General features: G+C 39.7%; 1 protein-coding gene across 3 annotated transcripts in view; it reads right to left on the bottom strand.

Annotated features, from left to right (window-relative positions):
• ITGB6 (integrin subunit beta 6) overlaps positions 1–14,528 on the bottom strand; it is an 85,075-nt gene that overhangs the window by 8,288 nt on the left and 62,259 nt on the right. For all 3 annotated transcript variants that reach the window (XM_049887288.1, XM_049887286.1, XM_049887287.1), the window contains 3 exons: positions 12,705–12,802; positions 7,373–7,492; positions 773–939 (listed from right to left, as the gene is read on the bottom strand). In XM_049887288.1, coding sequence (XP_049743245.1) covers positions 773–939; positions 7,373–7,492; positions 12,705–12,802 — 385 coding nt within the window. The remainder of the gene's footprint in view (positions 1–772; positions 940–7,372; positions 7,493–12,704; positions 12,803–14,528) is intronic.

The raw sequence follows: 14,528 nt of genomic DNA on the forward strand, positions 1-14,528 counted from the left end.
TGGCTGTTTAAAATTTATGTTATTCAGAAAAACTAACTGGTTGGTATAAAAAAAGTCTTTTTAACTTTGCTTCGTAAACTTATGAGTAAGATGTATTTCCATGGAAATTGTCATGAACTGTCATACCGCTCATGAACATTATTCCATTAGCTGTAACACAACTAGTTTATAGAAATGTTTAGATACAGCACCTATGCTTTATCAAATGGGGCCTGAGGGGTCCTCCTGCTGGTGAGGAAGTACTGATAAAATGTGTTTCCTTGATGTCCCTAAGGAGCTAAATCATGTGTTTCATAAGACTTGCCACGAGTTGCTGTTGAGTTGATTCTGACTCATGGTAACTTTGTGTGTTGCAGGGCAGAACTGCACTCCATGGGGTTTTCATGGCTGTGACATTTTGGAAGCAGATTGCCAGGTTTTTCTTCTGAGATGCCTCTGGGTGGGTTTGCAACTGCCAACTTGTTGCTTAGTAGTTGAGTGTTGAACTATTTGCACCACTCAGAGACTCCATGAGATTCTCCAGAAGGCTGTAAAGCCCCACTGCACTGAGAGACAAATGTATGAAACTCATCTGGGTCTCTGATAATGACAGAGGTACCTTTGTCCCCAAAGCAGAGCAGAAGTCAAAGCTGTTGGGGTACATGGTGAGTCAGGTAGAGAAAGAACAGAACATTCTAACTCTCTTTTAGAACAGAAGAAAGTTGAGCCCCCAATCTCTTCCACAAGGCCCACTGCCCCCCAGACCAGGAGAGGCCCCCAAGTGTTCACATACTGTTTGCCATTTGGCCTTTGATCGTTCGGCCTCAAATTTGGCAACTTCTTTACGATCATGAAATGACACCAGCAGCTTCCAAATGCATAGTAGGACAAACCCAATGAGAAGAATAGCCAGTGAAACGCCCAATATAATCATGGGGATGTTTGGAGGCTTTGGACAATCTGTGGGAACAAAGGAAATTATGTTAAGAAGGTGGTACAATTAACGTTTTGACACAGTGAAAACATTTCTCAGTAAATTTTCCATTCCTACTTTTTCTTCAGTAGAGGGAAAATATTGACACCTTTTTAATTGTATTAATGACAATTAATGCACATGGGATATTTAAAGGACCATGAAAAAGACTCTAGTTTAATCACGAGAGATGGTCTCTTTTGGATACATGACAAAGCAGAAATGGAATGTGTGTGTGTGTGTCTGTAATTAGTTTTTCACAGATTCTCTTGAATCATGAGCAATGTAGGAGATTATATTAAAAACTAAATAAAAGCTACCCCTGAACAGATTTGTTTGTTTGTTTCACTTACTTTTATAGACAGAAGACAATCACGACTTTTAAATATTATTTGTTTAACCCTAATGGAGTGCTCTGTTGTTAGGTGCCGTCGAGTTGATTTTGGCTCATAGTGTCCCATGCCACAGAGTAGAACTGCCTCACAGGATTTTCTTGGCTGTAATCTTTATGGAAGTAGATTGCCAGATCTTTCTCCAGTGGAGCCACTGGACGAGTTTGAACTGCCACTCTTTTGGCTAGAAGCCGAGCTCCTGGATAGTACTCAGTGTTCAATTCCCATCCGAATTACAGTTACTGAATTCCATCAAGTCCCTTGATCTCTCTGAGCTCCAGGACCCTCATTCGTAAAATAAAGGTATGGGACTGCTGTGTTCCTTTAACTTCTCCACCGATAAGAAGAAGCTGGGATGCTTATGCTTATCAAACCACCGCTTCCAAGGCCCCTGCCCTGGAAAGTTTGATTCAGTGGGTCTTGGGTAGGGCCACAGATTTTTTATTCTTAAAGGTATCCCTGGTGATTCTTATCTTCAGGGAAGTTTGGGAAATTAGATGTTCTCTATGGTCCTTTCAACATTCTGTAAAATGTTATTTTGATGCTACCAATGGTATTGGAAACCCTGGTGGTATAGTGGTTAAGTGCTACGGCTGCTAACCAAGAGGTCGGCGGTTCAAATCTGCCAGGTGCTCCTTGGAAACTCTTTGGGGCAGTTCTGCTCTGTCCTATAGGGTTGCTATGAGTCAGAATTGACTCGACGGCAGTGTTTTTTTTTTTTCTTTATTGATGGTATTAATATAATTTTGCAATTATACAGTGCCTTCCCTCATTGACAGCAGAATGACTAATAGCCTTGCAATATGCCTAGGAGATGATACATTTCTTAATGAAACGTTATAATTAAGCTCTCCTTTTACATAAAAAAAATCCACATGAAAATTATCATTAAATATCTTCATCCCCCTGCAAAGTGAGGCAAAAGTCATGATATCTGGGGAGGAAATGAATCATGCTTAGTTTATCCTCACTCTTACTGCTTTTAGATATTTAATAAGGAGAGTTATACATATAGGAATAGTCACACTGCTTTCAAGGGAAGGATCTAAAGCCCATCTGAATTTGAGCGGGACTAATGACCCCCTGACAGTGTGACCCCTGGCCTTTTATTCTTTGGCAAAAGAGCCATGTAAGGAGATTATGCAGAAATAAGTAAAGAAGCTAATGAAATAGCTACTGTAGGTATGAAGATCTAAAAACTGTAGTCTGGCATTGCAAATGAACCATGGCTGCCTCTAATAGGTTAGCAATACTCCTGCGAAGAAAGCAGCAGGCTCGCGTCAAAGAGAATATGTACTGGCTCCATATTTGACTGAGAAACGTCTGGGGTGGGGCAGAGCATGTTCCTGCTGAAAGCAAGATGAAACTTGCCAAGACCTTGTAGTCAGAATGTAAATCAAGGGGGCTCTCCAGTAGGGAATGAAGGAAGAATAGATGATGGTCTAGCAGAGATATTTTAAGAGCTTAAAGTCATTGGGAATCATGTAATTTTCAAGGAAAGATTTTGACTCAGAAATACCAGAGCATGTATTACAGAATAGAAACTCACTTTTCATACTCTGTTTGGTATTTCTGGAGATGCTCAGACCAAAGATGTATTTCTAGGTGGGAGAAGAGGACTGTCTTCATCGCTGTGTGTGTATTGCTCACTGAGTCCAGGTCAGTGCTACGCCTGATTCTCAGGTCCTGGGTATCAGAGTCCTTGGGTGGTACAAATGGTTAATGTGCTCGGCTGTTAAATAATAAAGTGTATTATTAAAATTGGTTTTATTTTTTAATATGGTTTCTATAAAATTTAGTATTACATATGTGGTTTGCATAACATTTCTATTGAACAGTGCTGATCTAACAAGCTGTTGAGATTAAGGTATGTATTATGATTGTACAGCCAGTGGGAGGCAGTATAGCCCAGTGGTTAAGAAAATGGGCTACAAGCCAGACTGCCTGAGCTCCTGACCAATTCTGGCACTTAATTGTTGCAAGACCTAGAAAATTATTTAACTTCTCTATGCCTCGGTTGGTTAAGAAGCCCTGGTGGCACAATGGCTTAGCGCTTGGCTGCTAACCGAAAGGTTGGTGGTTCAAATTTACCAGCAGGTCCTTGGGGCAAAAGACCTGGCCATGTGGTCACATAAAGATTACCCCCCAAAAAACCCACTGCTGTCGAGTCGATTCCGACTCATAGCGACCCTATAGGACAGAGTAGAACTGCCCCATGGAGTTTCCAAGGAGCGCCTGGTGGACTTGAATGGCAGACCTTTAGGTTAGCAGCCATAGCATTTAACCACTATACCACCAGGGTTTCCACATAAAGATTAAAAAAAAAAAATACAACCTAGGAAACCCTACAGGGCAGTTCTACTCTGTCCTATAGGGGTGCTATGAGTTGAAATCAACTCTATGGCACACAACATGCCTCAGTTAATCTACCTGTGAAACAGAAATAAGAGTAGTAAAAGCTTTATATAGTTGTAGTGGTGGTATATAGGGTATTAAATAAATTAATAAATGTAAAACATGTTGAACAACACCTGGCATATGCTATTCGTAAGGACTCAACAAATGAGAACTGCTATTCTTGTATTACTCTTACTACAGTAAATGTACCCTTCCCCCTTTTTAACCTTCAAGACCTAAACAACCTGCAACCTCCAAGTTGGAACCCGTGGGTGTGACATCCACACACTGCTTGTGGCATCCTGGTCAGGAAGCTTCCCCAACTACCATTCGTTGATTCCTGTTGCGGCTCTTATTCTCTGAAAGTCCCTCTAGATATGAGAGATGAGTGAAGCTCTAAGTCTACAAGCACACTGGTGGTAACTGCATGGTTCCTTTTTAGTTTTCTTGGAGGACCCTGGGAATCATTAACCATCCCCTTGCCCTCCCCATTTCTCATTTTGTGTGTTTTCCACCTTGTTTCCAACTGGCCAACCTTGGAATTCTCTGGTCTTAAAGCTGTGTGAGGGGGAAGCTAAAGACTTCTGGGAGACAATCTCCAGGCCTACTCAGGAATGTTAACTTTTGTGGGAAAAGAAGCATCATTAGATCTGTCAAGTGACTCCTATTAAACCTCAAGGAGGTGATTTCGTAAGACAAAAGCATAAAAAACCAAAAATCAAACACAAACCTAACCTGTTGCCAACAAGTTGATTCCAATTAGTAGAGACCCTATAGGATACATTTTTCTATAGGATAGGGTAGAACTGCCCCATAGGGTTTCCAAGGAGTGGTTGGTGGACTCGAACTGCCCCGACCTTTTTGTTAGCAGCCAAGCTCTTAACCACTGTGGCACCAGGGCTCCAAGACAAAAGCATAAGGATAATAAAAAGATGTCAGGGTATCTGAGTGTGCTCTGAAGGACTACATGCTGATGTGCCACCAGAACTGTGTGGAAGAATAAAAACAACAGCTCGGTAAAGAAGTGGCATTTACCAGTCAAAGGCAGGCATGCTTCGCTGAAAAAAAATCAAACCAACAAGTTTGTTTTTGTTGTTTGAAACAAATTTTTCCAATAAAATCAATATTATAAGAAACAGCTTTGATTCCAAGGTAACTTGATAAAGCCACTATCAGTCACGAACAGTGGGTGTAGTTGAAGAATTTGACTTTATAAGACAGATAACGATGAGGTCTTTTTTTTTTCAGTATTACAATTGCTCCTTGTACAGCAGAGTTGCTGTATATTTCCTTAAATGATACATTATATATATATATATATGCATTTCAAAGAAGTCGATTTACATGAGAATTTTCAAGAGCAAGTCTCCAGGTGCACTCCAACCACTAAGCTTCAAGGCCCCATTCACAATCATCCTTGAGTTTTTTGTATTGTGCTGACCTCTTCCTCACCCTGGTCCTCAGGCTCTGCAATGTGATATTTAAAAAGCCAAGATGTCTCTTTGAGGACTGAGGTGCACCTGACCCAAGCTGTGGTATTTTCAATCGCCTCATATGCATGTGAAAGCTGGACGGTGAATAAGGAAAACCAAAGAAGAATTGGTGCATTTGAATTATGGTGCTGGTGAAGAATATTGAATATACTCTGGACTGCTAGAAGAAGGAACAAATCTGTCTTAGAAGTACAGCCAGAATGTTCCTTAGAAGCGAGGATGTCAAGACTATGTCTCACGTACTTTGGACATGTTAGCAGGAGGGACCAGTTCCTGGAGAAGGACATCAAGCTTGGTAAAGTAGAGGGTCAGTGAAAAAGGAGAAGACCTTCATTGAGATGGACTGACACAGTGTCTGCAAAAATGTGCTCAAACACAGCAATGATTGTGAGGATGGCCCAGGACCAGGCAGAGTTTCATTCTGTTCTCATAGGGTCGCTATGAGTCGGGATCAACTTGAAGAACAACATATTTTCTTGGTTGGTTTATACGTCTTTTTGGTTACCTTAGTATTGCTTTGGTTTTCGCGCTCCTTATATTTTGCACCCTTAAAACCACCCAAAACCAAAACCTGTTGCTGTCAAGTTGATTCTGACTCACAGTGACCCTACAGGGCAGAGTAGAACTGCCCCATAGGGTTTCCAAGGAGCATCTGGTACATTCAAACTGCTGACCTTTTGGTTAGCAGCCATAGCACTTAACCACTACACCACCAGGGTTCCATTTTACACCTTTAAGAGTTACCAATTTGATACCCTTGGTTTCAAATTCAGGACCCAATATTTTATCAGCACATTGATGCCCAAGCATACACACCAAAACACACCTGTCTAATGCATCTGCCTTGCTCCTATTGTCTGGGACAGAATTTAGGATCTAAGCTTTTTGGGGGAGTAGGAGGTTACTGACAAGATCTGCTGAGGTCTGATTTATTGTATCTGTCATTTTCCCAGGAAAGGTTTAAAGAACACATCACGGAAGGGGCGGAAAAGGCGAGGCAACTGTATCTAAGAAAGCAGCCAAAGCTGTCAGGGCAGAGACGCTCAAAGGGAGGTTTTGAGACCATCTGTATAAACAGTCACTTGGGGTAGTTTATAAAATGTAGAGTCCTGGACCACACATTGGGTCTACTGACTTAGAATGTAGGTTTTTTTTTTTTTCTTTTTTTTAAAAACAAGTACCTCAGGTGAGTCTGACGCCAACTTAAATTTGACTTCTAAATAAAACTATCTTCATCACTATTTTCTTCTCTGCCTAATATAAACTTATCTCTCCTTTTCCCTAAATATGAGATGGATTTTTATTTGAGGATTCCTGAGTCCCAAGCAGACTTCATGAGGCGGCATGGATGAAAATTTGCAGAGGCAATCAGCTCTTTGACATCCTTTACAGATCACATCCTTCCTCACTTGGTGATTGTCTTTTCTGATTCAGCTTTATCATGTAATGACCAGCATTGTAGGCTATGCACTGCCATGTTTTACAGGCATTATTCCACTTAATCCTTCAGTCAACTCCTAGAAGAAAGTATTATCGTTTTCCCCATTTAACAAATGAAGAAACAGAGACTCCAAAAGGCAAGTATCTTCAAGAATGTCAAATGGCTATTAAATGGTGAAGCAGGATTTGAAGTTAGGTCTGCGGGATTCAAGACTCTTTAACTGCTGTGCTTCTCCTTGATAGCCTTTCCTAAAGATAATCCTTTTGCTTGCATTTCGTTTAATTGGGCCACCTTTCTACAGTTCATCAGCCAAGATGAGTTGATGGGAGATGTTATCTGGTCTTATTTAGAGATGTTGGAAAATATCAAACCTTTTAACAGGTGGAGCCCTGGTGGTGCCGTGGTTAAGAGCTCCGCTGCTAACTAAAAGGTCAGCAGTTCAAATCCACCAGCCACTCCTTGGAAACCCTCCAGGTTAGTTCTGCTCTGTTCTATAGGGTTGCTATGAGTCAGAATCCACTTGACAGCAACGGGTTTGGTTTTTTGGCTTTTTTTTTTCTCAATGCTTGAGAAAGAGGTACTCCATCAAAAATTGGAAATGTCTTTCCTGACAAGCTACACGAAAGGGCTTTCCAATTGTTTTCTCTTTTCCTGTGTAGTATCACTTGCCATTGACAATGGAAAACGAACCACCCACCTTTCGCGTTGATGCTGTGAATGATGGTTTTCCCCTCGTTATCTGTAGTTATTAGGAATGTAATGAGACAGTCATTTTCTCCTTGCAGAGAGCAGGAAACAGAACTCTCCTTTGAGAAATCTGCAGATAAAGGAGTCATTCACTAGGTTAAATGAGATTCCAACAGAGATTATTTTTAAAGCAAAGTTGCACTACCTTTTAATATGCATATGGGGATTTTCAACATTGTGGAACAGGAATAGAAAAGGCATAGAATTTTTCCCACATAGTGAGGTTTGAGTTTTTATGCATGTTCCAGGAGAACAGTCCCAGGTGTGGTCAATCAGGACTGACCATCAAATGCACCTATCAAACTGATGAGGACAGGATTTCAAAAGAGTGAAAGTACTTTAAGGCAGGTCCCAGCAGCTGCCCTGGGAATAGAATGGCCCTGATTACTATAAAGGGCGGGGGGGGGGGGGGGGGGTGGTGGCGCACGCCCATATGTTTTCTGAGAGCATCTGGGAGGGCGCCTAGATTACATTTCAGAAAGAGACAACACCCAAACTGATACTGATACTTTTAAAGGGGTCTTTTCTACAATGGTACATGCAAGATTTCTGGTCATGTATTGTCACAATGGTAAATAGAAATTATTATCGGGAAACTGATATTAAACTACTATGTAGCTCAGGCACCACGGAATAAAAATAAAACCCAGATTAAAGTGAACTCAGAATGAGAGTTTGCCTACCATTCATTACAGTCCGTTTCTTAAATTTTTAAAAAACATAATCCAATTTTCCTCAAATCTTTCCTGAATAGAAAAATTTTCTTGTTGAGCTTATTCAAGAGGCAAAAATTGAATCTCATGACAGAAAGTGGAAATGAAGTTAACGTGGTCAATCTGAGATACCAACACTCTTTATTAGAAATTCTAGTGGTTCAGCTCCTATGCCAAAATTATGTAGCATTTTCTTAACAGTTCTCCTAATTTCTAAGTTGAAGACTTCTTAAATTAATAATATTGGTACATACTCTGTTTTTCAGAAACCTGTAATTAGAATGATCATTTGTTCTTAACCTGAAATTTTAAGACATATGATCTAATATAGTGTAATGGGGTCAGAGTATTAAAATTAGGACTGTCCCAGATAACCTTGGACATACACTTGCTAGGCCTATAACCTCTCTAATTAGATTAAGGGTGAATAAATAAAGAAGGTTTTAACAAAACAGAGTTTGCATGTGTTCCTCTAACAAACACATGTGTTTCTTTTCTAACAAAGAAAAATTAAATAATAGGCTACTTTTGGTACAAAAATACTATGGTCATAGAAAGAAATATTAAGTTGTATTTGCGTTTAACATATAAGATTAAATTTGCATTTAATACATAAGATAAAAAGCTCGTGACAGTCTGTAAGAAATATGCCTTGTATTACCTGTGGAAAAAGGGACTCGTAAAACATTTAGCAGTATAAATAAGATTTATAATGAAAGATTTAAATGAACAATTTTTGAGCTCATTAACCAAAAAAAAAAGTTTCTGTGGAGTCAGTTCCAACTCATGGCAACCCCAAGTGTTTAAGAGTAGAACTTCTCTCCATAGGGTTTTCAACGGAAACTTTCAGAAGATCTTTCACCTGTGACCCCCCAGAAGTAGATCGCCAGGCCTTCCTTCTGGGTGAACCCATTAGAAGCATCCATTTACACAGTAATATTTGGAATTCTAGTTAGAAATCATTCTCATCTGGTCATTCCCAAATATTTATGATCATTTAATTGACCTGGGAGCCAATACACAGATTCTGGGGATCTACCCCTGGGTACTCTGATTCAAGAGGTCAGTGGTATGAAGAGGAACTTGTGTTTTTAATGAGTTGTTTAATAAGTATTTTTATAAAGTGATTCTGATTAAGAGGTTTGGGAACCTCTGGAGAACACTTGATTTTTGTATTATTTTTCCATTACTTGAAATTTGTATTATTTCTTATGTTTGACAGCAATGACACTGCATATATAATTCATACTTTGGGTCGTTTTTAGATGGCCTTCACGACATCGCCTCCTGCCCCACCATTCCAGTTAACTAGGATTCATGAAGGCCTTGGGAATATGCTTTTTCTTGTTGGAGTGTTTTTCTTCCCCTCTCTCTCTATGACAGAGCTGGTAGTGCACACCCACTCTGTTCCTCTTGAATATCCTTAATGGAACATTTGATTGTCAGGTAGAAAATATGTGGACTGCTTATAATACTCCTTTCAGATGTAATATTAATCCTGCTTTTCTATTTTCTCTTAAAGAGCTGCAGTGAAGCAGAGGGGGGCTTAATTTACTCAGCCAGGATTATTTAAGTTTTAATGGAACTGCTAATATGACCTTTGAGTCATGACTCCCGTCTTGCTTTAATTACTTCACCACTCCTTTTTATTAATGTTACAACTCTAGATGCAGCCTGTTTTGTAGTGTTTGGGTACTGAAATGGTATTATTGAATGTGCAAGGAAAGGGCCCAGCTTGGGCTGCAGATTTGCGTAATTAGCTGCTAAGTTTTTCTTTTGTTGTTCATAAAAAATTGAACCATCCTTTTTTACCCACTGTTGTGACTGCCAGCAGGGCTGTTCTGGAATAATACATTGAAAATAAGATCTCAGGCATTCCACGAAATCATACTGAGAGAAGGAAGAAATGTGAGAATGGGGGTGAGGTGGCCGGGGTCTAGGAAGGTCTAAAAACGATGTGGACAATAGAAAACTTCTGCACTATTGCATCAAGATAACCATGTGCTTGAGACCTCAGCTCCGGGGCCAAGTCAGCAGTTCACAAAGGAAACGGTTTCTCCAGACCAAAAAAAAAAAAGCATTCTGAGGTCAAATAAATTTGAGAATCCTTTCTAATTCTTCCCCTTGCCTTTCTTGAAGATTCTCAGTGTACATTTAATTTAAGGTGCATAACAACTTTCGGAAGTTCTGTAAAGAAAAAACAAAACAAAACAAAAACAAACCCTCACTTTCCCATTTCCAAAATTCATATGACAATGGGTGTTTTTTTTTTTTTTTTTGCTTTCCCATTTAACACTTTCAGAACTACCATTCCACAGGACCCACTTTGAGTAACTATGCTGAGTCCATGAATTAAATGAAAAACAGGACTTTTTCAGTAAAACAGAACGAATAAGGTTAAACCACATATCATGAGATGTGTCACACAAGACACCACAGCTGAGCTGAAAAACAGCTGAGCGAGGAAACGTTTATACAGACTTTTAAGTTATGATTGTTTAACTATTTTACCCTCCATGTCTTTGTTTGTGGAAGGGCGAGTTGCTAAAAGCCCTGCAGAAGAGCAAATATGTTGTGCTGATTTCAAGGTGGTGTGATCAGTAGCATAACTGGGCAAGTAACTTCCAAATAGGGTTTATAAAAAGACTCATTAGAAAAATGACTTTCAATTCACAGGCTGAAAAATATATTTTTCTCTCTAATTCATCCGGATTAGTAATTTAAATGGTATTAGTCATCTAAGTATTATTCTCAATTTATGAGATAAAAATAGTCGTGTCCCTCATTTTGAAAATGATTTAGTCAATTACATAAAAAGAAAATGTGAACATTTTAAATGCTACCTGAGACCTAGTCTCGCTTTTCAAATTCAAGCATTTAAGATATACTCAGAAAACTGTATACTTAAACAAAGCAAGCTCCATTGCTCATGCATCATGATTTACATGTTTCCAAAAAAGGATTTAGCCCTTTTTTTCCCTCAGCCCGTTAGATGTCTCCTGTTTCTAAGGAATTGAATTCTGATAATTTGCAGGGCATTTTCCGCAATTTTTACTCGTTTCTCAGAAATGCCTGGGAAATATCCCAGCTGTTTGCTGTGCGATGAACTCAGAGAACATAGCAAGACTTGTATTAGTTACTAATGTGGACAGGCCTCAAATACCACCTCACTTAGTGCTTTTAATACATCTTACCTTCGGTCTTAAAGTACACACCGTCTTGTCCAATTTACTGCCATGTGGCATATTCACTGTGAGCGGCAGAAAAGCATAGACTAGGGGTTTTACGAGCAGTAACCATGCCCTTCCAATAGGATTACTCAACTGTGCACAGTCAGAAATCTCAATTTTGAAACAATGTAAATAATTTTAAAAACAATATAAATGTCACTAACTTATTCCATTTTGGAAATGGATTAATTTTTGTATTCCAATTCCATCTATCCAAGATACATATCCTAGAGCAACATAAATTATTGTCTTGATTATTTCAGTTCGCCTGAGAGACGTCTTGGCTGCATCTCTAATGCCTGCTGTTAGGCAGCAATTCTACCTGAGCAGCATGAAAATGCAGAGAGTTTGTGGTTAGAGAAAAACATCCAGATGGGCCCTTCAGGAAGAGCCAGTCATCGTCTTTGTTTTAAAGTTCACAAATTATGTTTTAAATGGTCTTTCCAGCTAAGATACAATCTATTTTAATATTTGAGACGACATTTTACCATTAGAAAGAATCAGATTTTAAGTAATTAAGTTTAAAACGACAGATAAAAACAGGAGCAGAGTTTGCTTAGCAGTTAAAGATAACATGCCCTACTTGTATTTTGGGGGTGGGACAGCAGGGAATTGAGGATGACCACGCAATGCTCGTGTTTGGAAGGTTGGGAGTAAAAACATATGGAGGAATGGGAGGGAGAATGGCCCCTAGCTGCTAAACTGCCAGGCACAGAAACTGGCCGCTAGCCACAGAAGCTGCCCAGTATCTGAGATGTATATATATATGTATATGGCTATATATATGTATATTTCTATCTTTCTATCCTATCCTGTCATAGCTATTGTATCTATCGATCTGCTTATCTACTTATCTACCTGTCTATCATATCTATCTATCATCTATCTAGCTATCTGGCTAGCTATCTAGCTATCTACCTAGCTACCTATCCATCCATCCAACCTTCCGTCCGTCCGTCCATCCAATCTGTCATCTCTCTATATTTTTTGGTCCTATCTTGAAATAAGGCAATCAGATCATAGAGGATGATTCCAGGTTTAGGGCTTAAACACTTAGCTATTTCTTCAACTTTCTTCCTTTCTAGCTGAAAAAATTCAGTATTCTGGAAGTCTCTATTTGTTAAGCAGAGGTGAACTTGGCAACAGAGCTGAAGTCAGATAGAACAGCCATGAGTTTAAATTGTACTCCAAAGCATCAAGTGTTAGCCTTATGAAATTTACTCTTAAAAACTAATGTCAGGTGAGCTAAAGCCCTGTTACAAACTTCGACAAGGTTTTTTTTTTTTGTCTCTCAGGAACTATGTAAAATAAATGAAAGCAATTTAAGACAAGTAGAAACCTTCTCCTTCACTGATGGTCGAACCAGCTAGTTTGCATTTGTCAACACATTCTTCTTGGGACTGGCCATCTGCAGACAAGTGGCATTCAAAACAGCTCCTGTGAACATTATTCAACAGAGTTTATCAGTTCATGTTGGTGGACAACGGATACGCAGGCTGGGATACTGCTTTAATGCTGTCATTGTGGGCTGTGCTATAAGAGCGTCTCATAGGTGTCATTGCCTTTTGTTATTTTTAGAAAGATGGTTGGGTGATGTCTTAGATTAAAAGGCTTTATTTTGAATTTCACTCAGTAATTGCTGTATATGTTCCCTGAACCAGCCTTGATAATAACTACTTACCCATTTATCTGTAATGACTGTTTTTGATTAGATGAGTGAAAAACTGTTTTTGGTTTAGCTGTGTTTTCTTTTTACTTTTTTCCTGTCGCAAGTTTACACTGCTAAAATATGATCAGAAACTAGAATTTCGTTACAGGAATGGTCTACATTTTAACAAGAATTCCAGGAATGACTGTTGATGTTCATATATGTCATAAAAGATTATTTTAAAAATTCAGTTTTTGGTAATGCTTTTGTGTGAGTCCAAGCCGTGGTGGTGGTATTTTGAAAAGTTGATGATCCCAGCCTAGATCTGCATTAATGCAGGCTTTTTAATAAAAAATGAATAATAAAAATAACAAAAAGTAAAATGTGGACCCCAAATTAATCTTTTGCTGAAAGTCACTTTACAAATAACCCTAAACAGCAGAATTTTTCTTAAGGTGGACACACCCAGCTGCCTCCCTCTCACTCTGGCCATGGGGATGGACACCCTTCGGAGTGCTCGTGACACACCCTCCCCTCATCAAGTCTCCGCTGAAACTGCACTTCCTCAGGCAAGCCTTCTCCAGTCCTTTCATCACTTAGTTCCCTTGCAGTGGAAGGCTCAGAATTCTTCTACAGGAAGGGCTTGGGAACAGCAATCTCCTTGGGGGTGGGAACAGAGGACAAGAATATGCATTTACCTAGATTGTGTGTTTATTTGGAATGGCTTTGCACGGGGTTGGTGGAGATGGTAGAAACACTAAGGCCCTTTACCCCTTTATGCATCATCACTGATGGCTGCACCAGCTAGTTTGGCAGAGCTGTTCTCTCCAATATACTTCTATAAAACAAACAATCCAAGCCTGCTGCTGTAGAGTTGATTCCAACTCATGAGGATCCCATGTGTTACAGGGTAGAACTGTACTTCACAGGCTTTTCTTTGCTGTAATCTTTATGGAAGCAGGTCACTAGGCCTGTCTTCCAAGGTGGCATTGGATGGGTTCAAACCATCAACCTTTTGGTTAGCAGCTGATTGTTAACCACTTACACCACTCAGGGCCCTATGTTGTTAGCTGCCTTTGAGTTGATTCCAATGTATGGCAACCCCATGTGTGCAGAGAAGCACTACTCCATAGGGTTTTCAAGGCTGCAACCTTTTGGAAGCAGATTGCCAGGCCTGTCTTCTGAGGCATCTTTGGGTGGGTTGGAAACCCTAGCCCTTCACCTAGTAGTCAAGTGGTTAACACTTGATGCCACCGAGGGACTCCTCAGAGCCCTATACCCATTGCTGTTGAGTAGATTTTGACTCATAGCCACCCTATAGGACAGAGTAGACCTGCTATATGGAGTTTCCAAGACTGTCATCTTTATGGAAGCAGAATGACATATCTTTCTTCCACAGAGTGCCTGGTGGGTGTGAATCACTAACCTTTTGATTAACAGCCCAGTGCTTTAACAACTGTGCCAGCAGGAATTCTTCAGGGTCCTATACCAATTGCCTTTGAGTGGATTCTGACT

This window comes from Elephas maximus, chromosome 6, assembly GCF_024166365.1.
Source record: "Elephas maximus indicus isolate mEleMax1 chromosome 6, mEleMax1 primary haplotype, whole genome shotgun sequence".
Taxonomy (NCBI): domain Eukaryota; kingdom Metazoa; phylum Chordata; class Mammalia; order Proboscidea; family Elephantidae; genus Elephas; species Elephas maximus.